The following is a 25,393-nucleotide window of genomic DNA, read 5'->3' on the forward strand; positions in this document are numbered from 1 at the left end:
GAAATAGCAACAGAAATAAAAACCTATGTGACTTGCAATGTAAACACAAACAAAAGTTTTCCCAGCCGAGGAGGGCCATGGTTCACTGTGCTGGGCCTGTCTGACCCCAGGGCATCTCAAGAGCCCCCTCTGCAAGCTTACCAGACTGGAGAGCAGCACCAAATCTGGGTGCAGTACCAAACTCGTTACCTCCTCGTTAGTATCCTAAAGGGGCATTTTAAGAGCATTTAAATGTATTTGATTATTTTTTTGTTTATCTACATTTCTTCTATTTCCTATAAACTTTTAATTTTGAAAAACTTTAATCCTGAAAGACAGACCCACTGCTTGAGTAAGGGAAGTCAGGTCCACTGATTTAGAAGGGGAAGTCAGGTTGGCTGATGGACGAAGGGAAGTCAGATCTGCTGACTCAGTAAGGAAAGGCAGGTGTGCTGATTGAGTAAAGGAAGTCAGGTCCACTGATTGAGTAAGGGAAGTCAGGTCCGCTGATTGAGTAAAGGAAGTCAGGTCCACTGATTAAGTAAGGGAAGTCAGGTCTGCTGATTGAGTAAGGGAAGTCAGGTCTGCTGATTTAGAAGGGGAAGTCTCGTCCACTGATTTAGCAAGGAAAGTCAGGTCTGTTGTTTGAGAACAAAAAGTCAGGCCCACTGCTTGAATAAGGGAAGTCAGGTCCGCTGATTGATGAAGGGAAGTCACATCCACTGATTGAGAAAGGAAGTCAGGTCCGATGACTGAGTAAGTGAAGCTAGGTGTGCTGATTGAATAAGTGAAGTCATGGGTGCTGGTTAAACAAGCGAAGTCAGGTCCCCTGATTTAGTAAGGGAGGGTGGGTCCACTGATTGAGCAAGGGAAGTAAGCTTCACTGCTTGAGGAAGGAAAGTCACGTCCACTGATTGAATAATGAGGTAAGGTCCGCTGATTGAGTAACAGAAGTCAGGTCCACTGATTTTTTGAGAGAAGACCTGCTGATTGAGAAAGGGAAGTCAGGTCCACTAATTGAGCAAGGGACATAGGGTGCACTGATTCAGTAAGGGTAGTCGGGTCTGACGATTGATTAAGGGAAGTAATGTCTGCTGATTGAGTAAGGGAAGAAACGTCCGCTGATTGAGTAAGACAAGTTGGGCTGACTGATTGAGAAAGGGAAGTCAGACCCACTGATTGATTCAGGGAAGTCCGGTCCACGGCTTGGGGAGGGGAAGTCAGGTCTGCTGATTGAAGAAGGGAAGTCAGATACACTGATTGAGTAAGGATGTCAGGACCACTGACTGAGTAATGGAAGTCAGGTCTGCTGACTGAGAAAGGACAGTTAGGTAAACTGATTGAGAAAGGGAAGACAGGTCCGATGATTGTGAAATGGAACAGGTGTGCTGATTGAACAAGGGAAGTCAGGTTGACTGATTCATTAAGGGAAGTCAGGTCCACTAACTGAGTAATGGAAGTCAGAGCTGCTGATTGAAAACAGAAGGGAGTCCACTCACTGAAAAGGGAAATCGGGTCAGCTGATTATCTAAGGGAAGTCAGTTCTGCTGATTGAGTAAGGGAAGTTATGTCCACTAATTTAGTAAAGGAAGTCGGATCTGATGACTGAGTAAGGGAAGTCAGGTCTGCTGTTTGAGTAAGGAAGTCAGGACCGCTGATTGTGAAAGGGTTGTCAGGTACACTGACTGAGAAAGGTGAGTCAGGTCCGCTGATAGAGTTAATGAAGGCAGGTGTGTTGATTAAATAAGGGAAGTCAGGTTGTAACGGCAGAAATCGGGTTGTATTCCATAAGAAACCGAAGGACTCTATTTAGAACAAACAGAGTTTTATTAATTTGAGGGTAGTCACCCTTCATCCCTGACTTGCAAGTTAGAGAACTGGGCCCCTGCTAGTTCTGATTCAGATCTTAAATAGGTTTTTGGGTTTCCATGGTTACAAATTGGGATATTACATTTACTGACCATGGTGGCGATATAGTTTTTCTCTCATGCTGTGGGGCCCCGGGTCAGCTGACAGTCACGTGTCTAACCATAATAGATGCTTCTCACATTATGTTTCATTTGTTTCCCTTTTTACAACCTATACATTCCTTTAGGGTTACAATGTTTACCTAGGGCAAGGGAAAGGGATGAAACTACCCAGGCAGGGTCACGTAGGGTTATCTAGGCCCGGGTGTTCCTTATCTCAAGGAGACATTGCCAGGTAGAGTTTGACTAAGGGATTAGCTGTTCAATGTCCCACGAGGCTTCCCAAGACACATTTTAGGCCTTTACTAAAACTATTTTATCTAAAATAAGATGCTAAGATTCACTGTTCCTTACAAGGTCCCCTGATTGAGTAAGGGAAGTCAGGTCCACTGATTGAGCAAGGAAGGACGAGTTCACTGATTAATTGAAGTCAGGTCAACTAGTTGAATAAGGGAAATCAGTTCCACTGATTTATAAGGGGAACTCAGCTGCACTGATGGAGTAAGGGAAGTAAGGTCCACTGCTTGAGTAGGGGAAGTCATGTCCACTGATTGAATAACGGAAGTCAAGTCCGCTGATTGAATAACAGAAGTCAAGTCCGCTGATTGAATAAGGGAACTCAGGTCCACTGATTTAGTGAGGAATGCCAGGTCTGCTGATTGAGAAAGGGAAGTCAGGTCCACTGATTCAATGAGGGAAGTAGGTCCACCGACAGAGTAGGTGGAGTCAGGTCTGCTGACTGAGTAAGAGAAACCAAGTCCACTGACTGAGCAAGGGAAGTCAGGTTGTCCACTGATTGAGTAAGGGAAGTCAAGTCCATGAATTGAGTAAGAAAAGTCAGGTCCACCGATTTAGAAAGGGAAGTCTGGTCCTCTGCTTGAGTAAGGGCAGTCAGGTCTGCTGATTGGGTAAAGGAAGACAGATCAGTCGATTGAATAAGTGCAGCCAAGTACACTGATTGAGCAAGGGAAGTCAGGTCCACAGATTTAGAAGAAGTCTGGTTTGCTGACTGAGTAAGGGAAGTAAGGTTCGCTGATTGGGTTAGGGCGGTCATGTCCAAGGACTGGGTAGGGGAATTCAGGTTGATTGATTGAGTATGGGAAGCCAAGTACACTGATTGAGCAAGGGAAGTCAAGTCTGCTCATTTTCTAAGGAAAGTCAGTTCTGCTGATTAAGGGAAGTCAGGTCCACAAATTCAGTAAGGGAAGTTAGGTTCGTTGATATAGAAGGGGAAGTCAGGTCTGCTGATTAAGTAAGGGAAGTCAGGACCTCTGATTGTCTAAGGGAATTCAGGTCCACTGATTGAGTAAGGGAAGTCAGGTCCCCTGACTGAGAAAGGGATGTCAGGTACACTGTGAAAGGGAAGTCAGGTCCACTGATTGAGTTAGTGAAGTCAGGTGTGCTGATTAAATAAGGGAATTCAGGTTCCCTGATGAGTGAGAGAAGTCAGGTCGGCTGATTTAGGAATGAAAGTCATGTCTGCTGACTAAGAAAGGGAAGTCAGGTCCACTGATTGAGCAAGGGAAGTCAGGCCTGCTGATTGAGTAAGGGAAGTCAGGTCCATTGATTGAATAAGGGAAGTAGGGTCCACTAAAGGAGTAAATGGAGTTAGGTCTGCTGATTGAGTAAGGGAAGTCAGGTCTGCTGAGTGAATCAGGGAGGTCAGGTCCATTGATTGACTAAGGGAAGTCAGACCCGCTGATTGAGTAAGGGAAGTCAGGTTTGCTGATTTAGTAAGGGAACTGGGTCCACTGATTGGGTAAGGGAAGTAAGGTTCACTGCTTGAATAAGGGAAGTCAAGTTCACTGATTGAATAAGTGAAGTCATGGTCCAATGACTGAGTAAGGGAAGCCAGGTCCACTGATCCAGCAAGGGAAATCAGGTCTGCTGATTCAGTAAGGGAAGTCAGGTCATGATTGAGTGAGGGAAGTCAGGTCCCCTGATTCAGTAAAGGAAGGTGGGTCCCCTGATTGAGTAAGGGAAGTCATGTCCACTGATTGAATAAGTGAGGTCAGGTCCCCTGATTGAGTAAGAGAAGTCATGTCCATTGATTTATTGAGGGAAGACTGGTGTTCTGACTGAGTAACGGAAGTGAGGTCCACAGCTTGAGTAAGTGAACTCGAGTCTGCTGATTGAATCAGATACACTGATTGAGTAAGGGATGTCAGGTCTGCTGATTGAGGAACAGAAGTCAGTCCTGATGATTGAGAAAGGGAAGTTAGGTAAAGTGATTGGGAAAGGGAAGTCAGGTCTGCTGATTAAATAAGGGAAACTGGGTCAGCTAATGGAGTAAGGGAAGGTAGGTCCACTAACTGGTGAAGGGAAGTCATGTGTACTGATTGAATAAGGGAAGTCAGGTTCACTGATTGAGTAAGGGAAGTCAGCTATGCTGGTTGAGAATGGGAAGTCAGGTACACCATTGAGTTTGGGAAGTCCGGTCTGCTGATTGAAAAAGGGAAGTCAGGTCTGCAGACTGAGTGAGTGAAGTCAGGTCCACTAATTGAGTTAGGGAAGTCAGGTCCACTGATTTAGAAGGGGAAGTCAGGATCACTGACTGAGTAAGGGATGTCAGGTCTGCTGATTGAATAAGCAAGGTCAGGCCCACTGATTGTGTAAGGAAGTCAGGTCCACCACTTCAGTTTGGGAAGTGAAGTCCACTGCCAGAATAAGGAAAGTCAGGTCCACTGCTTCGGTAAGGGACATGAGGTCTGCTGATTGAGTAAGGGAAGTCAGGTGTGCTGATTTAATAAGGGAATTCAGGTCTGCTGATTCAGTGAGGGCTGTCATGTCTGCTGACTGAGAAAGGGAAATTAGGTCCACTGACTGAGTAAGGGAAGTCGGGTCCACTGGTTAGTAGAGGAGCTGCTGCCGAGGACACGAGAGAGGGGCACCCTGAGCTCAGGAAATCCTACGCTTTGAGAATCAAATATGCAGCCCCGCAAGATCAAGTGCAACTGTGCTGTAACGCAGGTCCTTTCTTGATGACTACTTCCTTTCCTTGTCCTGTCTGGCCCTAAAGAGGATCAAAGAAGATCACTTTCACCTTAAGAGATAGTTTCGGAATCCGGGATATTTAAATTGATGTTTTAACAAAGTAGCACTTTGGTATTGTATAAATATATTATTTGTAAATGTGTAATATTGCAACAGAGAGACATTAATGTGACTGTATAGTCTCGTTTGGAGATTTCATCATTCTCAACAAGAGGCTTCCAGGGACCCTCCCCTCCCCCTCCCGGCCATCCTGAGCCTCTGGGCGGGTTGTTCCGGAAAGGCGAGAGTTCGACAGATATTTTCATGTGTTCTCTCCCCTCCCATTCATCTGCGTAGGCTTTTCAAATAATAAACAGCCCCAGGTCCTTTTCTCTTTCAAACTGCTGCCTCCTGCATTCACACACGATTGTGTGGTGGTCGCACGCGATTTCTAGAACTCTCTCGAACTTCACAGTAACACCCACCCTTCCCCTCAGCCTGGTGGACGCGGGCTACTGGATGCAGTAAGCTCAGGCACCTCCCACCCCCGAGTTTCCCCCGAGGTCTGAAAACACAGAGAAATATCTTAGAAATCACTTTTCAGGAGAGGCCGGTGGTGACGGCGCTGGCCTCCCAGTGTCCAGGCCTGGAAGCAGCAAGCGCAGGTGTTGGGCTTGTCCGCTCCACACCGAGATCGGAAGGAGCAAGGGGCTCCAGATATAGCTCAGTGGTACAAGCACCTGCCTGAGATCAGAAGGAGCCGGGCGTGGCGCACGTCTGTCATCCCAGCACTCAGGAAGCTGCTGCTGTGCTTGAGCCAGGCAGCCCCGCAGCAGCGCGCTCACGTCTCCAGGTTTGATCCCAGCACCTGACCCCACCCCGCCCCATCTTTCTATTGCTTACCTGAAGTTCAGATTTACCGTCCTGTTTTTATTTGCTAAAAAATTTGCAGATTGTATTTAAAATAAACTTCCAAACTTTAACCTGAAAAGGAGAGGCTGGTGACAGCTAGATGATCTGAGCCCCTCGGTGCAAGCGCCAGGCAGGCCACACCGCTGACATCGGCTGAACTCGGCGCCACGGGCCCTGGGCGCGGCCACCTGCGAGCGCGCGCCTCCTCCGGCCCCCCGCGTCCTCTGCGGGGAGATCCTCGATCCACGTTGTGCCCGGCCCCAGTCCGCGTGAGTGGGGTGCGGGCGGCGGCAGAGGGCGGTGCAGGCCGGGAGGAGGCTCAGACGCGCAGCGGGGGACGCGCGGCCCGGAGCCCGGGACTGCGGAACCCCCGGGACCAGGACGCCGCTACCCGCCTCTCCCCGCCGCCTCCGTGCTCGGTGTTCACTTGCCCTGTGTTGCTAGCCCTACTTCGGGGCTGCCTCCTGGAACTCCTCTCTGCTTTTCCGCTGACCGCCCTTCTCCTCGCTCCGGCAGCGAAGTTCATGAACTAGAAGATGAAAAACTACTTTGTCTCCTTGGACCCACGCTTGACACTGCCCCATAGCTCTAGCGCTAACTCTAGGAAAAGACAAAGATCTCCCCAAAATATTGCAGCTAATAATCGTTGATTACTTGTGCCAGTCTGAAAAAAAAATTCTATGTAGGATACTAATGTTTATTTGGGACTAGCACAATGTTGCAATGGGAATACACGTGCCATAGTAAACTATGGGTATATTCAGAGGGGTTTGGGAGGAGTTTTTAAACACAAAATGAAGAGGACATCAGATATTCTGAAGCAATCCTTGGCAACAATGACAATGGGTGGTATCAGTCAGAGATGCACAGACATTTGCCGAGCAAGATCCTTGGAGAAGTGCTTTTTGTATACAGTTGTGGTGGCCTCTCTACAAGCTGTGGTCCTGCAGAGCCTTTTGTGATAGTGACCTTTGGGCAATCATGCTTAAGGATTCTTCCTTCATAACCTCCAGGTTCTATTTTTTGTTAGGATTGACGCAGGTGACTCCATTTTGATTTTGACAACTTTCACACCTTCTTGCCCACTTCTCATGACCTGCAAAGATGCTACGATTCATCCACTCTCTGGGATTTACTCAGATCTTTAGAGATAGGTAAAACTGCTGTGCTTTCCTTAGAAGAAAATTCATTTGTAGAAAATTTTCACTTATAGAATTCATTTATAGAAAAGTTTCTTCTGTAGAAAAGTCTATGTGCTAGGGCAAAGTGCTGGAAAATTCTAATTACAGGTACTCTTTTGTCACGTGGTAGTGTGGCCGAGCGGTCTAAGGCGCTGGATTTAGGCTCCAGTCTCTTCGGGGGCGTGGGTTCGAATCCCACCGCTGCCATAACTGTATTTTAACCTAGCTGTAACTCTGAGCTGTTAAAGGTACAAATTAAAAGAGATCCTTGTGCATTAAGGACAGTCATTTTTAAAATGTTCCTCTCCTATCAAAGATACTTCCCGGACATCTAGTGTCATTTTCCTCTTTGGATCCTCTGCTTGCAACGCAAATCACATTGAATTTTACTTAGAAATGTCGGCTTGGGTAGGGCAGTGTCATCTGACATCCCTTTCAGGGACACCCTGGCTGATCCTGACGTTTTTAAAGTCTACACTTCTCACCATTTTTGTGTTCCCACAATAGGGATCCCTTTCCATCCTCTTCTAAAACCCCTTTTATGTTAAATCTTTCCCATGTTCTGTTTTAATCCCCACCCATTCAGGCAGCCTTGCTGCCTCCCTCAGCCTTTACTGCTTGGGAACTAGAGCTAGAGCTAGAGTTGGAGCTAGAGCTAGAGCTACATTTAGCACTAGAGCTACAGTTACAGCTACAGCTCCTGCTGTGAAAATACCCTGAGAATATTCTGTTTTGGTTGTAAGTAACATTACCTTTATAGTGGAATATGATGAATAAATGAATAAATGCAGAAAGCCAAAATTTACAGGCTTTAACATTCCTCATGAACAGCCGGGGTGGGGTGGGCGTGGAGTGGGGCAGGTAAAAGGTTGTTCTGTGTTTCACCTTATAGCTGGGTATGACTTGTTAAACCCAGACTCTTCAAGACCAAGAAAACTCTGAAGTAAACTATTAATTAAGCCATTATCCAACGCTAATGAGAAAAGAAAAGGCCAGTGCTGAGACAAGTTTCTACAGCCTCCAGCAGCAGGGCCAGGTACCAACTGGGAAAATTTCCAGCAAAAGAGAGCTAAGAGTATTTTTTTAATCACAAAAATTTGGGGAAGGAAGACATAAGTTGTTTACACTGAATATATATTGCTATAGAGAAAAGAGGTGAGATTACACACAGAGGGGAGAGGTTGGGACAGGAAGGCAGTGTGCAAGAAGTAAAATAATTGTCTCTGGGTTGGTTTGGAGCTGTAAGCAGCATGTGGTGATGGAATATAAAGTTTTAATTTGTATTCAAAAATGTGAAATCATCTTCTGTTCTTTGTAGCTTCTTAGCTATTAATTTCCCTCGTCTATTTGCTCCTCCTGTCCTTTGCAACTAAATTTAAGACATCTCAGCATTTTTCTCTTATGAGACCCCAAAACCCTTCAAAGCTTCCTGTTAGCTGACTCTGAGTCAGGCTGGCGTGGGGCTCAGGGCATGTGCTGTGAATGTGGATTCTGCCACCCTCCCACCCCTTTCGAGGACTGTACTCACCTGGGCGACCGTCCTGTCTCTGAAACACCCAGCTGTGATACCTGTGTAGACTCTGGCCTGGTGAGGGAAAGAGGAGTGGATGTACTTAAGGCCCATTAAGTAACATCCACTCAGAAGGGCTGTTCTGTAAGAGGTTCCCACAGCAGAGATAAGAAATCTATACCCACCTTGCCTGTAAAAGAAGTTGCAGGTTTGCTGAGGCCTGTCATGGAAAAAGAATTCTCAGGACTATTCTGAAAGAGGCATAAAGAGATTTGTTACACAAAATTTTAAAACTACACAAAGAAATAGAGTTCAGGCCCTTGAGAGAAGTATGCTACCTTCTGGAACCAGGAACATTTATGTTTCTCTTGAGAGGGTGGAAACCTATGGGAAAGGTGACACTTCTGTTGTGCTCCTCCTTGCATAGCTTCCTTATGACTGCATTCCTTTCTCCGCAGGGCAATTGTTCCATCTTCCAATGCTTATTTTTCTGTGCATTATCCAGAGCTGTATTAAATTTTTGCATTTCTACTCATCTCCCTCTAATAACTCCCAGACCTAATCTCTCTAGTTTAAGGTTTTCAAAGACCTAGAGAACATCCCCTGTCAGGGCATCGTCTCCCTCTAAAAAAGTCACCCAAAGCCCCTCCCTTTCCTTCCCAACCATTACTTCCCAATCAGGCCCTTACGGGCACCGTCCACATTCTCCAGTCACAACTACAGCATTCCCTAGACTCTCAAGAACACCACTTTGGGGGCTGGGGATTTAGCTCAGCGGCAAAAGTGCCTGCCTGGCAAGCTCAAGGTCATGAGTTTGGTTCCCGGTATCGGAGAAGAAAACAAACAAACAAAAAAAAAGAACACCACTTTGGAGTGTGTTCGGTCATGCTGATTTATTCCTTTGCCTCCTCTGGCTGAGGAACCCTGGCTGTCCCACAGTCCCAGTCAGTTCCATCTCCTTTTTATGGCAGGAGCCTGCTCTCTTCTCTCTCCGTTCACACTTGCTGTTCACTACTCCCTGACCTTTTTCTGTCTGCATCACTTCTGCAAACCCCAAACTAATCCCGAACCTCTCTCCTTTCCTCTGTCCCCCTGACCTCCCCTGCCCCTCTTCCAGCTGCATCCCTGCCGTATCCCCAACCCCTCTTCCTGTCACCTCTCCCAAGCCTTTTGTCATTCCACCACGCACATACCTAAAAGCTCCCTTCCTCCCTTAAGAATACATCAATATTTCTGTCAAAGTCAAGCTCAAAATTCTTTTAGTCTCTCTTCACCATCCCCAATCACTCCTTTTGTTATCCCGACTGTGCTCCCAAGCTGTTCTGTGTTTAGTAGTAATATCAGCACATCAACACATAGCGTTATCCATTTACTCCCTTCAGCCAAGTTATGAGTTACTTTTATCACGAGTTTTTTCAAATTGATAGACCTTATTTTTAAAAAGTAGCTTTAAGTTTATACTAAAATTGAGTAGGAAGAGTTCTTACATGCTCCCACTCGCTCCAAAACATACCACCTCGCTCACCTGTACAGTGGTTTCTACTGGTATTGATATATCATCATCAACCAATTATGATTGATGCATCATTATCAACCAAAGTTCAAAAGTTACTTTAGGGTTCACTCCTGGTGTAAATTCCGTGGTTTGGACAAATGTTTGAAGTCATGCATCCATTGTTACCATATCATACAAAGCAGTTTCATTGGCCTACCACTCCTCTGTGCTTCACTTGTTCACTTTCCTCTTCCCCTAAATCCTGAAAACAACTCATATTTTTTACTATCTTTGCAATTTTGCCTTTTCCAGAATGTCATATAGTTGGGATCCCACAGAACGTAGCCTTTTCAGATTGGCTTCTTTCACTTACTAATATGCATTTAAATTTGCCTCCATATCTTTTAAGGACTGGATAACATTCCGGCTTTGCAGCTGAATACTCTGCAGGAGTCGAGATGTCCCACAGTTTATTTACATGTTTGTCTGTAAAAGAACACCGTGCTTGCTTTCAAGTTTTAGCAATTCTGAATGAAGCCACTATAAAGTTTGCTGTGCAGGTTTTGCATTTGAAAAAATGCTGAGGGATGTGATCACTGGATGGCATGGGAAACTGTTTTCCATAATAAAATAGTCTAGTTTTAAACTTCCTTTTGTAAAATAAAAAACTTTTCAAGTGTAATATATACAGGTGATATATCTTTAGAAATACATAAATGTATAATAAAATCAATCAGCTATGGATAAACTTATGACATATTTCCCTTGCTCATTTTTAAATGATAAATTTCTAGAAGCTGAAGAAGAATACTAGGTCAAATACAATGTCCTTGTAGCTTACTTGACTTACAATGCTTAGCTGTTCTCCAGAAAATAGCAACTTTCTGCAAGAATGTACTTGTCACTACATTCTTGTCAGCAAATACTTTCTAACTAGTGGCAAAATAACACTCCCTTGCTTTAATTAGTATTTCTTCCTTGTTAATGAAGGAATACTGTCCCTGTTCATATTTGACCTTTACACTGTATATTTTCTGTATGATTTCTAGCCTTTCTAATGTATTTCTCCTTAAACACTGAATTGGTGTATGAATTTTTTTTTTTTTTTTTTTGGTTTTTCTCCGGTACCAGGAACCGAACTCACGACCTTGCACTTGCCAGGCAGGCGCTTTGCCGCTGAGCTAAATCCCCAGCCCCTGAATTATTTATAGTAATGAAAAAGTGTGGGGATGAGGATGAGGGATGTTGCCCAAGATCCAGATAATGTAAGCTAGTCTGCAAGATTCGAGATTAACAGGTTCAAATCTAAAGTAAGCATTATTAATTCACATCTTGTGAGCAAAGTGAGTTATACTTACTGCAGTATCACAGAGAGAACCCCAAATTAAAAGAACACAGCCGGGCATGGTGGCACACGCCTGTAATCCCAGCACTCTGTAGGATTGCCCTGAGTTTCTAGGCCAGCCTGGGCTAAATAGTGAGTTCAAGATCAGGCTGAACTACATAGGGAGATGCTGTCTCAAATTAAATACATAAATAAATAACACAAAATTAAAATTTGTGGTCAGCGAAAAGCCATCTCTCAGATCTGAAAATAGATTTAAAATAAATATTTCCCAGTAAAAATGAAGCACAAACTTGACCTAACTAGGAAGGACAAGCTAGTGCTTCTGCCCAGGTGAGATCGAACCAGCAACCTCAGAGCAACATCAGCGAGTTACCTCCGTAACTCGCCCCCTAACCAGCTGAACTACCAAAAGAGATGGCTGACAGTCCTGGACGCAGAATTTTGTGTCAGTGAGAAGCCCGCCTTCTTGGTTCTGGGTTTGGGGGCCGGGCTCAGATTCGAACTCTGGGGGTTTCCAGAACGCGAGGTTATACTAAACCGAATCCCAGGAGCATCCTTAAGGAGAATTTTGCGTGCGAGAAAGCAAGATGGAAACAAAGGAAAACCCACCTGGATTAGAAGGACTTGCGCAGCTTTTGCTCTAGGCTGCCGCAGAGAAATCGGCAAACCCATTTTCACGCAAAAAGTGCAGAAAAAACTTTAGCGCCCGGCAGGTGCAAGTGGGAGATGCCTAGGACTCCAGGCAGTCTGGCTTGGCAACACAACGGTAGGGACTCCACTACTTCTGAGGCACAATTTACCGAAGAAGATGAGCTGTTTTCCCTGGACCGATCACACGAGCTTCGACGCTGAGCCCTTCCTTCCAGTCAAACATCCAGATCTGACCTTCAGTGAAATCACATAATGTCGTCCTTTTCCCAGACATAGACAAAAACGAGAACCTTCCAAGGTGGGAAACAGTAGCTAGGCTCTAGTGAGATTTGAACTCACGACCCCTGGTTTACAAGACCAGTGCTCTAGCCCCTGAGCTATAGAGCCAAATAACAGTTACACTTTTTATGCTGATCCTGTTAAGTTTATAAATCTCAGCCACCTGGTAGTTATACTTCAATGGAATTTAAATGCGCAGTTACAATGGAAAAGAATTTGTTTTGAAGTCAAGTTCGGTTACAATTTCTTGAAGCAGAGGCAGTCTAGAAAAGGAGTAGGCCCTTCCTTGATCCTTTAACACCCGTTTCCCTAGCCATTTGGAGGGGTGGCAGCTTCTCTGGGCCACTGGGGTCTTCTAGACTCCCACTCTGGGATCTAAAACAAACAAAATTGTTGCACAGAGAAGTTAGAATGCCTCTTCTCCCTGCTGCTCGGGTCTTACCCGACTGGGGACCGGCGCCTGGCCCGTGAGTTCCGTCGGTTAAACAGCAGCTCATTTCCAGGGTTCTCGGACGAGTCAGAATACGCACAGTCAGGGTCGGCATTGTGGGCGAGGCGGCACTGGTTGGGCCTGGGGACATCAAGGCCGCTACGCAAGGCGCCTGTTTCCGAAGCAGCGGAGCCTGTAGAGGGGGGACCAGGCCCGTCTTCCGAGCCCACCCACCTTCGGGGGGCTGCAGCCGCCTGCTTCCACAGACGGGGTACTGGAAGCGACCCCCTCTCTTCCTGCGCCTCTTGCGCCCTCTGGAAATTTCTGTAACACACAGGCAATCAAAGCTGAAAGGAAGCTGCAGAAACACACTTACAAAGCCCGAGGTGCCCTGTCCTAGCGGACTGAGGTGGGCCAACCTTCTCAGTTTAGTTGCTTGGGCTCCAGCTCCTCCCTGCCAGTTCCCGAAGCTGACTCTCCCCGCCTTTCCTGCGTTTTCTCACTCGGGCCCGCTGCGAGGCCTGGCCCTCGCCCTGGAGGTACTGTCCGAGACCTTCGGGGCCCCAGGCCGGCTCGTCGCTCGGCCCAGACCCTAAAATGATTTTTTTTTTTTAAAAATCTTTGCAACATTATGACTCAGGTCTTTCCAAACAAAACCGTTGAAGTCAGTGGAGTCCGCAGAACAGCACCGGGCTTAGAAAAAGAATCAGAATTCCTCAAATGTCGGGATGCAAGCTGCTGCACAGAGGAACACCCTGAAGCGGGACACAGACTTGCAGGGCCGGCTCCTCGGCATAGGCGCGCGCGCTGCAAGTGCGAGGTCGCTTTCCAGCCCCGCTGCCGAGGGCGTCGGGCGCCGGGCCGCTCCTGCCGGCTCGGGCGCGGAGAGGCGGCCCCTGCTCGCTAGGGCACTTCGGAAGCCGGAGCCGCAGGCCGAGGCTGACGCGCGCAGCGGCCCGGGCTCTCGGCGCCCCGCGGTCCCCCACGCCGTGTTGCACGGCTGCAGCCCTAGCGCCCGGGAGACGCAGCCTTCAGTTCTGCTCAGGGGAGCGGAACTCAATTCTTCCCTGGCGTTATTTTTCAAAATGCAATGTGACAAACTGATCATCATTTTTGTCAGGCAAAAATCCATCAGACCTTTAAGTGCTCCTTGCTCACATGAAAAACCAGCCGGCGTCTCCCTGTCTTTAGAGTGTGGCTCCTGATGGTTTGCGGCCGTCGTCGATGGGCCTATCTGACTGTGTGTCCACTGCTTGCACACAGGGGTTCTTTGTCAGGATTTCTGTCTAATTGGATATTTGTCTTCCATTCGGAAGAGTTACGTGTGCAGGAGAGAATTAAAGCGTTTGTGACTAGCAGCAAAGTGGAGAGAAGATGCCTTTACTTCCAGACTGATTGTTTAGAAAGGAAGGTGATATACTAGGTCTGGGATTTTGGGTTTGCTCAGTGAGAAGTTGGAGATAAAGTCCTGGGGTTTAAGACAAGATTAAAATCAAAGAAAAGATTTTTAGGCACCAAAAACAGAAAGCCTGTAATCCCAGCATTCTGGGAGACTGAGGCAGGAGGACTGAAAGTTCCAGCCTAGCCTAGGAAACTGAAGACTTAGACTTTGTATAAAGGGGATGTGGGGGGCGGTAAGGTGGGGAAGCAGTCAGTGTGAAGGCCCTGGGTTCAACCCCCAGTGCCACCAAAAAGCAGAAGGCAAATCAAAGGGCAAGTCTAGCTAGACAGCACAGGCCTGTAAACCCAGCTGCTTGGGAAACTAAGGCAGAGGATGGAAAGCTAGCCGGCCAATTTACTGAGGGCTTGTCTCAAAAATATAAATAAATGAAAAGGTCTGGGGATGTAGAAGGAAGGTAGGAAAGAAAAAAGGGAAAGGGCTGGGGATTTAGCTCAGCGGCACAGCACCCGGCTGGCAAGCGTGAGGTCATGAGTTCAATTCCCGGTACCGGAAAAAACAAAACAAAACAAAACAAAAAAAAAAAAAAAGGAAGGGGAACCGAAGGAGAAGGGAGGAGAAGGGAAAGAGGAAAGAAGAGAAAGCTAAGGGCACCCGAGGGAGGGGATGAGGGAGGGGATGAGGGAGGGGACGAGGGAGGGGACGTGGGAGGGGACGAGGGAGGGGACGAGGGAGGGGATGAGGGAGGAAGAGTGACTGGTGATATAAATACCAAAACTGGTTTGGGCAAAAATTCACTGGAAAAGAAACATTCACAGAAAAAGAATGTAAGGACAGAACCCTGGTCATCACCAGCGTTTACAAAGTTGAGAAGGAAGGGGGAGTCTCGGGGCAGCCACCTGCTGTTAGGGCTGATTTAGTTCCTCTGGGCAGCTAGCAATCTTCACCAGTACTTGAAGCAGAAATACCAGGGAGGATGACAGAGCCAAAGGGTTAAAGAGCGAGGGGAAGGCACGGACCTGTCAGCAAACAGTTCTTCCCAGGAGCTTGGCTGCGAAGGGAAGGACCTAGGCAGGTCATGTCCTAGGATAGCTCCTCTGTTATTTAGGGACTTCTTTCTTTCCCTGTCCTGAAACCTGCGGAAAAGTTATGTTTCTCAACCTAGATACGATGTCCTGACGCCTCAGGGATTTTATGACCAGCACAGATGAAATTGATGCCGTTCTACTTACTGGGCTCTACAATTAAGACAGGAAGAACCTGGCAGCCCTGGAGCAAATGCACAAGGTGTAAAGTAAGGGGGAAGAGCTCTTGGCTTGAAGAGCAGAAATTGGTTTAAGATGATTTTAACTGGGAGACACGGGGGAGTCTCAAAACCTAAATAAGACCATTTGCCCTTTAAGAAAACCATGTCAGTTCGGAAAAAAAAAAAAGGGTCCCTGGGGGAGGATCCAGCCGGCATGGTTCTCTAGAGCAGCAAGAGTGGGAACTGACCCTCTAAGTGGAGCAGCACCATTTCACAGCTATGATTCTGAGTTTGGGAACTGTTTTACAACTGTCATTTCTGAATTAATTTTGTTAACACTTGGTCTTGAGAACCCCCACTATCTTCATTGATTAGGCAATGTTAGTGATCCCAGAAAAGGTCTGAGACCTAGAAATGTACGCAAGGTCCTTAGACTTTCCTGTATTGTCAAATCTCAAAATGTTTCAAATGTCTACTGAACAGAAAAAGGGACCCAAGAGAAGTATCCATCTGCAGAGTATCACACAAAGTCATAGTTATCCTGGAATGGAATATTTTCTTCCTCTTTATTCATGTATGTTTGCGATACATGATGGATAGATTCATCATGGGAGTTGGTCTGTACACATATTGCACCTTGATCTTTTTTCTTCATCTTCCCTTCCTCCCATCTCCCCATCCCGTTGCCCTTCCTGTCCTCCCCATCCTTCGGTCTCCTTCTCATCACCACAAAGTCCATCTCCTGATTTCCTATCATCTTGCATTTTGCTCTTTAAATTGTTTGTACTTTGGGTTTCTCATCTAAGAGAAATCACGTGATATTTCACTTGTGTCTGATTCATTTCATTAGCATTTGAACTCAAGGTGCAACTATCTTCCTACGAATGACACAAATTTATCCTTCTTTATGGCTGAGTAGTACTTCATTGAGTATGTGTGCCACATTTTCTTCATATATCTAATGTATTATATATGTATAGCTCCATGTATATGCCCATTCATCTGTTGCTAAGCATATAGGGCACTTCCATCATTTAATTACAAATTTGCTGCTATAAACATGGGTGTGCTGTATCACCATGTATACAATGTCTTTAACTCTTTCAGAAGGATGCCTAGGAAGAGAAGAGCTAGGTTGAATGAAATTTCTACTTTTAGTTTTTTTAAGAATCTTCATACTGATTTCCATAATGGCTGTACTAGTTTACATTCCCACCAGCAATGTAGAAGGCTGTTTTAGCCCACAGCCTCACCAGTATTTGTTATTATTTGATTTCTTAATGATAGCCATTCTTTCTGCAGTAAGAAGGAACCTCAGTGTTTTTTTAATTTGCATTTTGTTAATGGCCAGAGATGTCAAACATTTTTTTCATGCATTTATGTGTCATTTTTACTTCTTCTGAGAAGTGTCTATTCATTTTAGTTGCCCATTTTTTGATTGAATCTTTTATTTGGGGGTGGTCTAATTTTTTTAGTTCTTTATATCTTGTAGGTATTAGTCCTCTGAAAAGTAGCCGGCAAATTTTTTTTCTGTTCTGTAGGTTGTTTCTTCACTTGTAGTTGTTTCCTTTGCTATATAGAAATTTTTAATTTGATATGATTCAATTTGTTGATTGTTAGTGTTATTTCTTGTACAACTGGGGCTCCATTCAGAAAGTACTTGTCTATGCCTATGTCTTTAAGAATTTTATCTATTTTATCTTGCAACAGATTGTTTCTGTTTTAATATTTATTTATTTATTTATTATTTTTTGGTCTTTTTGAGAGAGGGTCTCACTATGCAGTTCAGGCTGGCTTTGAGCTCACTTTGTAGCCCAGGCTGGCCTCGAGCTCGCAGCGATCCTCCTCTTCAGCCTCCCGAGTGCTGGGATTACAAGCATGTGCCACCACATCCGGCACTGTTTTAATATTTAGATCTTTGATACATTTTTAGTTCATTTTAGTACAGGGTGAGCGATATGGATCTAGAGTCATTGTTTGGACATGAATAACAAGTTTTCTCAGTGCCATTTGTTAAAGAGGCTATCTTTCCTTAGGTGCATGTTTTTGGCTCCTTTGACAAAGATCAGATGGTTGAATGCTCCTGTGTTGTTTCTGCATCCTCTATTTATTCCACTGATCCACACACTTTTTTGTGCTGGTACCATGTTGTTTATATTACTTTAGCTTTGTAATATAATTTAAGTCCAGGATTGGGATGCCTCCTGCTTTGTTCTTGTTACTCAGGATTGCTTTTGCTATTTGGAGTCTCTTCTGGTTCCATAAAAGCTTTGGGATTTTTTTTTTTCTAATTTTACCAAGAACGCCATTAATATTTTTATTGCAATTGCATTAAATCTATGTATTAGTTTTGATAATGTGGCCATTTTGACAGTATTGGTTCTGCATATCCAGGAACAGGATGTATTTCCATTTTTTGTCTTTCCATTTTCTGATTTCCTCTCTTTTTTCAGAGTACTATAGTCTTTAACTTACTTCATTAGGTTAATTTCTAAGTATTTAAAATTTCTTGAAGCTACTGTGAATGGGATTGTTTTCCTGACTTCTTTCTCTGTGGATTCACTGCTGCTATAAAAGAACACTGTTCATTTCTGTATATTGATTTTGTGTTCTGCTACCTTACTGAATTTATTAGTTTTAAGAATTTTTTTTTTGAGAGAGGGTCTCTCTGTGCAGTTCAGGCTGACCTTGAGCTCACTTTGTAGTCCAGGTTGGTCTTGAATTTGAATGATCCTCCTGCCTTAGTCTCCAGAGTGCTGGGATTACAGGCCTGCGCCACCATGCCAGGCTGAAGTTTTTGGGGGGACTCTTCTGTGTAAAGGGTCATGTCATCTGCAAATATGTACAGTCTGACTGCCTTTCCTATTCTACACTTCGTTTCTTTCTCTTGCTTGATTGCCCTGGCTAATGTTTCAAGTACTACATTGAACAGGAGTGGAGAGAGTGAGCTCCCTTGTCTTGTTACTGACTTTAAAGGAAATGCTTTCAGTTTTTCCCCATAGTATGATGTTGGCAGTGGGTCTGTCATAAATGGTGTCTTAGTTACTTTTCTCATTATTGAGACAAAATACCTGATACCCAAGGTTAAAAGAGGAAAGGTTTATTTTGGGTCACAGTTTGTAAAGGTTTCAGTTCCTAGTTGGCTGACTCCAAGGCAAGGTGAAAAGGCAGAGAGAAGCACAGCAGAGGAGAGACAGCTCATGGTGGACAGAGGCAGGAAAGCAGGAAACCAGCAAAATAGTGAGGAAGCAGCAGCAAGAGACAACAGCAGCCTTATTTCTATTCCTTTTATTCTATCCAGGTTACCCACCACTGGGGCAGGTAGCATTTACACCCAGGGTGGGGCACCCTAAATCCTAGCATCACACTGTGAATCAGTCTCAGCATCACATCCTTAATCCCAGCATCACACATTCTGGATCTAGCTACTTACAAAATGCTGCACCTATAACCCCATCAGGCTGAAACCAACTTTGTGATGATGTATGATCTTTTCAATGATTGTTGCATTCTGTTTGTCAGTATCTTGTTGAGAATTTTTGCACCTATGTTCATGAAGGAGATTGACCTGTAGCCAGCTTGCTTGCTCACTTGCTTTGTTCCTTCCATCCTTTCTTTCTTTCTCCTTTTTTGTTAAGTCCTAATCCTATTTTGTTATCAGAGTATTGCTAGCTTCCAGGAATGAGTTTGGCAACCAACCTTCTCTTTCAATTTCATGGAAGAGTTTGAAGAGTACTGACACTAGACCTTCCCTGAAGTTCTGGTAGAATTCTATGGTGAATTCATCTGGTTCTGGGATTTTCGTAGTTCGGCTTTTGTTACTGTTTCTACTTGATTGTCCATTCTTAGTTTATAGAATGCAGTTCTTTAAGGAGGGACTACTGAACTTACCTGTCCCAGGCAATACTCAGAAACTCAGCTAGTAGAGCTATGGCCTGTGCAACCTCAGCTAGAGTCACTACATTGTGTTTTCCTCACTCTTGAGCCATAACTATGGCACTTCTATGCTAATGTGGGCTTCCCGTACTTTGTTGAAAGTGTCTCCAGAAAATCACTGGTGAGCATTGCTATTTGACACTGTTTCATATCCTTTAAGTCATTGTTCCTTCCAAAGCAACAGAGATTTTATGTTCCAAATTGTCAGGCACTCTACCGGGTCACAGAAAAACAAACTCAAATCTGACCATGTCCCTGTCTTCAAGGGGTTTACAATCTAATGACCAAACAAAGAAAATAGTGCAGCTAATATTTTTGCAAGAGCAAGTATGAGGTAGGGCTCAATCAAAGCCATGGAACCGCTATGGTGATAATAAGTAGATTTATTATAGGAATTAACCCTTATATAATTGTGGTAGCTGGAAAAGAAGTCTATGCAAGATTCTTGCTTCTATAAGTGGTATTAACCCCAAGTCTCTAGCTCAGCAGGGTGACCATTTGGAAGGGAAATCTGGACATGAGCTTAAGCCACAAAATTTACAAGCACAAACAGAAATGGAAAAGGCAAATTGGAATCTCCACCTTTCTTTCACTGCCTCCAACATTGTGAGTGTGGATGACCTGTAAGAAAAAATGGTACCTTTTATCACAGAACTACCTGTGCACCTGCCCTAAGAGTTGGAGAAGACAAAATAGTTTTGGGTCCAAACCAGCCAGTGAGATCGCCAGGTTGTTATGTTCCCTCTAAATCACCTGTGCCTTCCAAATATCACTGCAGATTTCTCCCTACAGATCCATATAAAAAAAATCTAGATCAATACAGAAAATTCTAGAAAATATAAGAATGACTTGGTCAAATTCTTAGTTTTCTGATTTATGTAACCAGTAGTGACCCATTGCATTTTCTGAGATAAAGAACAAGGAAAGAATACCAAGACTGAAGAGAGAGGCAAGGAGATGATTAGTCCATTATGCACATGCTGAGTCTGAGACGTCTCTGCAGAGCTGTTATATAAGAATCACTTTCATACATTTGGAACCTAGATATTAGGCCTGGAGATATAAATATGGCAGTAATCACTTCTTAGTTTTTAAAACTATGGTATTAGCTGGGTATGGTGGCTCATGCATATAGTTCCAGCACTTGCTGGGCCAAGCCAGGATGATAAGTGTTTGAGGCCAGTCTGGGCTACATAGCCAGACCGTGTCTCTAAAAACAGAAACAAAACAGAACAAAAAATTTACAACTGTGGCTTGGATGAAATTTCCTAGATAGTATAAGGACAGAAGAAAGAAGGTGCCTCTAGTGTTACTCTTTAAGAAGCTCAATTATTTAATAACATTATTGAGAAGGATATACTTGCAAAAGAAAAAAAAACAAAATGAAGAATGAGAGAAAATCAAACGTGTGGTTCCAGGGAAGAAAAAAGACAAGAATATTCTAAGAATGCACTATTTCAAATATGACTATTTATTCATATTCATTTTTATTATAATAGCATTTGTCTTAAAGTTCTTGACTTGCTTAAACAATTAGAAGGCTTAATTGGGACTAGTAATCAAAAGAGCAAATACACATAGATATCTCCAAATGCTGGATTAAAGCTATGGATGCCCTTCAAGACAAAATGGATATGTGTTCAAACATACAACTTAGAGGGGCTGGGGATTTAGCTCAGCAGCACAGCGCCTGCCTGGTAAGCACGAGGTCATAAGTTCAATTCCCAGTACCAGAAAAAAAAAAAAAAAAACATACAATTTAGATACCAGTGGGGCTTATAAATTTTCTGAAACATATCTTTAGCTTCTCTAGGTGACCACAAGCACTTATAGCTGAGAAAGTCTTATGAAATGATGATCATGATATATAAAATATTATTGGTTCTTACTAGCCATCATATAGAATCAATGAATTTTGCCTTAAATAGAAGGAAGGTAGACCTGATACCTCTGAAGTTCATCAGTGGTTCCAGAATTCAGTCCTTTGGTGATGTCCACGATGGTGATGGGAAAATGATAAGGAAGCTATTTGGACTTCAGATTGGTTGCTGCATTCCTTCACTCTCACTCTACTGTTTTCTTAAGGAAGTGTTCAGCGGGTGAAAGACTCCTTAAAAAGCTGGCTGCTATCTTCCTGAACATGTCCTTCAAAGCCTCCTTGACTTGCTCATTGAGCAGAGCATAGATGAATGGGTTCAGCACTGGTGTTACAAACGTTGTTATCATTGTTGCTACCCAGTTAGTGTCCACAGAGCCACTCTGCGATGGCCGCACATAGAGAAAAATGGCACTTCCGTAGAAGAGGGTCACAACCATCAAGTGGGATGTACAGGTGGAGAAGGCCTTCTGGCGACCTGAAGCAGAGGGCATGCGTAGGACAGCCAAGATTATGTGGCCATAGGAGGCAGCAGTAATTGCCAGTGATGATACAATGACGAGAGAGGCCAAGATGAAGTCCGTCTCCACCAGCTTCTTGGTGTTGGTGCATGCCAGGTGCAGCAGTGGCCCACTGTCACAGAAGAAGTGCTGTACCACAGCTCCCTGTTTACAGAAAGGGAGCAGGGCCACTGCCACTGTGGGACCAAGCACAGGGAAGAGTCCTCCCATCCAGCAGGCCAAGGCCATGCGTGAACACACAGCTCCATTCATGAGCAAGGGGTAGCGCAGAGGATGACAGACGGCCAGGTAGCGATCCACAGACATGACAGCCAGCAGGAGGAGCTCCGAAGCCCCAAGGAAGAAATAAAAATAAAACTGAGTAACACATGCGGAGAAGGAAATAGTGTGTTGCCTCGACAGGAAACTGCTCAGCATCTTAGGAATGATGACCGAAGTGATCAGAATCTCCAGGCAGGACAGGTGACCCAGAAAGAAGTACATGGGGGTTTGTAGGCGAGTATCAGCTCCTACCACTCCCACGATCAACACATTGCTGGTCAGAGTCAGCAGATAGGCAAGAAGGAGCACTGAAAACAGTTCCGTTCTTGTGCCGTTGAGTTCTGGGAAGCCCGCCAGGACAAACTCTGTCATCCCACCACTCTGGTTCCCACCAAGAGCCATTGTCTTTTCCACCTAAGCGACAGTGTGAACATGGTCCTAGTGAGAGCAGTCCAGAAACTTATTTTACATGGTGCGGTACGCATATCCTGACTTGCTCCAATCACAGGTCCTGTTAATATGCAAAACACCTGGAATCATCACTGACTGACATTAGAGCTCGAGAAGATTTTCTCTAAAGGGCAGCTGAAGCTTCAGTAAGAAAATGCCAGGATCCTCTGTCTCCATATCACCTGCTCTCAGAACTTAAATGATGCTCTCTTATTATTATGATGGCAACATCAGTGGACATATGGTTTGCTCCAAAATATCAGAAAAATAATTTTTGTGAATGACACGACTCCCATTTAACCAAAATCCAAGCTTGAGCCAAATTGCCTATCTTTGAATTCCTGCACCTCCACTTACCCACTGAGTAGCTCTCTGGGCTCCCAATTATAAAATTCTGTGAGGGGCTGGGGATTTAGCTCAGCGGCAAAAGCGCCTGCCTGGCAAGCGCAAGGTCGTGAGTTCGGTTCCCGGTACCAGGGAAAAACCAAAAAATAAATAAATAAATATAAAATTCTGTGAGGAGTAAATTAAATAATATTGTGAAGGATTTAAAATAGTTTCTAACACTAAACTGGCAAATGATGTGGTAGAAAAGGCCCTGGCCTGCAAGTTAGTACCCTGGACTCTTGGCTGGGCCTGTCACTGCCAAGGGGAAACTGCTAAGGAGTCTAGCCCATCTTCGAGCTTCAACTGCCCAGCTTTACAATGAGTCATAGGAATTGGGCCACTCACTCACACAGCTATCGTATGAAATTACCCTTCTCATAGAGAATTTTCAGAACAACCGAAGGGTCTGTAACTCAGATCTCCACAAAATGCTAGCATTTCTGTATCAAGTTGTGCCATGCAAAAAAGGGAGAAAAGCATAAACTATTTTGAGTTACTCAATCTACCACTTTAATCTATCATTAGTACAGTTATCCGCAGGTGGTAATTCAATATCACCTTCAAGATAAGTATTATGGGGCTAGTAAGATGACTTCCTTACACTTTTTCAGTCCATGATATTTTCCCTATTGAACTACCAGTTTAACAACACCCTTTTACAAACTTGGGCTTTAGTAAATTATTTGTCACAAACACAATTGTGAATTCTTGGCTGTAACTATTAACGACTTCAGAAATGGACTTTGATTCAAGTTCTTGCCTTTCTGAAGACTGCCACAAGAAATAAAAAGTAAATCACTTATACTCTGAAACACTTTTTAAAAAGCCTCCATTATCAGGAGGATGCTGATTCTTCATAACCTCACAAAGCATAAGAATTAATTTTAAGACTCTGTTCTCAGGCAGCTGTGTTGTACCCCAACAATTTTTGTTCTCAGCAAACGTTAGTCTCGACTTAAAATTTCTCACCTGTGTGTATAGGGATATTTTTGTATTTTTTTCCTAAGGTTAAGCAGTTCTGTGGGCTTTCTGCCTAGAGATTCATTTATGATCTCCTCTCCAGGTTCTATGGAAATTAACTTATTTGTCATTCAACTTTTACTCCGCATTTTTGTGTATCAAATTGTACTCATAGTGGTTCAGAGATGGGGATGTTTTTATTGTCATGTAGCTCACTGTCTAATGAGATGGCAGAACATTTAAAGTGTGTGATAGGCAGAATGATACAGATATATATATATACAGCTGTGAGATGGGAAGAGAACCACAGTGAGACTTAGAGAAAAAGCTTATGTCTAAGACAAATGCTGGAAAAGGTGTGTGGAGTTGGTAGGAGAGAAGGACGGTTTTAAACAGAAATGAACAGCATGGACACAGTTCCTCTGAACTAAAGCTCAGAACACAAGAGTTGGACTGTAAAGCAATAGCACTGCTCACCTCAAAGGGAACTCCTTGTGAAAACACTGCACTGCACCAGACCTAACCTGTACCTTGAATGACAGGAAAATTCACTCTCAACTTAAATATGGAAGGAATTCCTCCAACCTGTTCGCCCTTGATGTCTCCATGAAGACGGGGCCACCCTAAATTCTTTTTCCCTGTTTACAAATACACTCCCACATTCCTTCCCACACTCTGCCCTGTGCAACTGACAATGGCCCAGCACCCTTGGAGGTCCAGGGGACGGGCATAGCCCTTGGAGAAACAGGGAGGAGTTGGGTAATCTGCCTCTTTTACCGGGTGGTCCTCCCTGGCGTGTTTCCTCAGATGCTGATCTTCTGCTTAGTGAACAAAGAGGTTCTCTGACCCTAGAGAAGCTGTATCATGGCCAGGTGTGGTGGTGCATACCTGTGATCCCAGTACTTGGGAAACTGAGGCAGAAGGACCACCTCCAGGCTGAGGCCAGCCTGTGCTACATAATAAGATCAAAGCCAGTCTGAACTACATAGTGAGACACTGTCTCAAAAAAATAAAAATAAAAAAAACACCCAAAATGACAACAAAAAAGAAGCTCTGTCACCTGCTTCTTATGCCCAAGAGCCAATCAACCATCAGGGCCCACTCTCCCTTCCTTGTCTCCTGTAGTGTGATCACTGAATTGAGTTTCAGCAGCTACAATTCAAGCAACAGACAACTAGCACACAATGCTTCAAGATATGTCCTTCTAAGAATATCACAGGCTAGAAGGCCAGGGGTAAACATAGAGAGCTACACTAGTGATCTTCTATCTTTGAAAGGACTTATCACACTTACCACAGTTCTTTTCATCTCTAGTGGCTGAAAAAGTGTCCCACTTAGGGCCATGTCTTCACTTTTTTGCTTATGAATTTTAAATAGAGTCTCAGTTTTCTTCTTTTAGACCCCACCCTTCCTGGCATCCCTGAGAGCAAGGAAGCAGACTGAAGTCATTGGTTTCTAATCAATCTTCCTACTAAAAGGTATGAATGATCTCCATACATAACTGGCTTTCAGTAGCAATGCACCCAAATGAAAATGCTCCAGCATCGGGAGCCTCCCTTGCAACAGTGCCGCCAGGAGAAAGACTGTAGGAGACTGTAGCTAACGTCCACTGTATATTAGTAGCCGTCTTAA

General features: G+C 44.4%; 1 protein-coding gene and 2 non-coding genes across 3 annotated transcripts; 1 reads left to right on the forward strand and 2 right to left on the reverse strand.

The window, feature by feature from the left end:
- The first annotated feature begins 7,137 nt into the window (after positions 1-7,137).
- Positions 7,138-7,219, forward strand: Trnal-uag. Its single transcript has one exon. It is a non-coding gene; the product is annotated as a tRNA-Leu (tRNA).
- Positions 7,220-12,330: 5,111 nt separating this feature from the next.
- Positions 12,331-12,403, reverse strand: Trnat-ugu. Its single transcript has one exon. It is a non-coding gene; the product is annotated as a tRNA-Thr (tRNA).
- Positions 12,404-21,197: 8,794 nt separating this feature from the next.
- Positions 21,198-25,290, reverse strand: LOC102026574 (olfactory receptor 6S1). Its single transcript, XM_005412143.2, has 2 exons — positions 25,055-25,290; positions 21,198-22,475 (listed from the first exon to the last, which is right to left on the reverse strand). The coding sequence occupies exon 2, from the start codon at positions 22,364-22,366 to the stop codon at positions 21,371-21,373; it is 996 nt and encodes a 331-aa protein (XP_005412200.1). The 5' UTR covers positions 22,367-22,475; positions 25,055-25,290; the 3' UTR covers positions 21,198-21,370.
- Positions 25,291-25,393: the final 103 nt, after the last annotated feature.

This window comes from Chinchilla lanigera, unplaced genomic scaffold, assembly GCF_000276665.1.
Source record: "Chinchilla lanigera isolate Chin_1 unplaced genomic scaffold, ChiLan1.0 scaffold00149, whole genome shotgun sequence".
Lineage (NCBI taxonomy): Eukaryota > Metazoa > Chordata > Mammalia > Rodentia > Chinchillidae > Chinchilla > Chinchilla lanigera.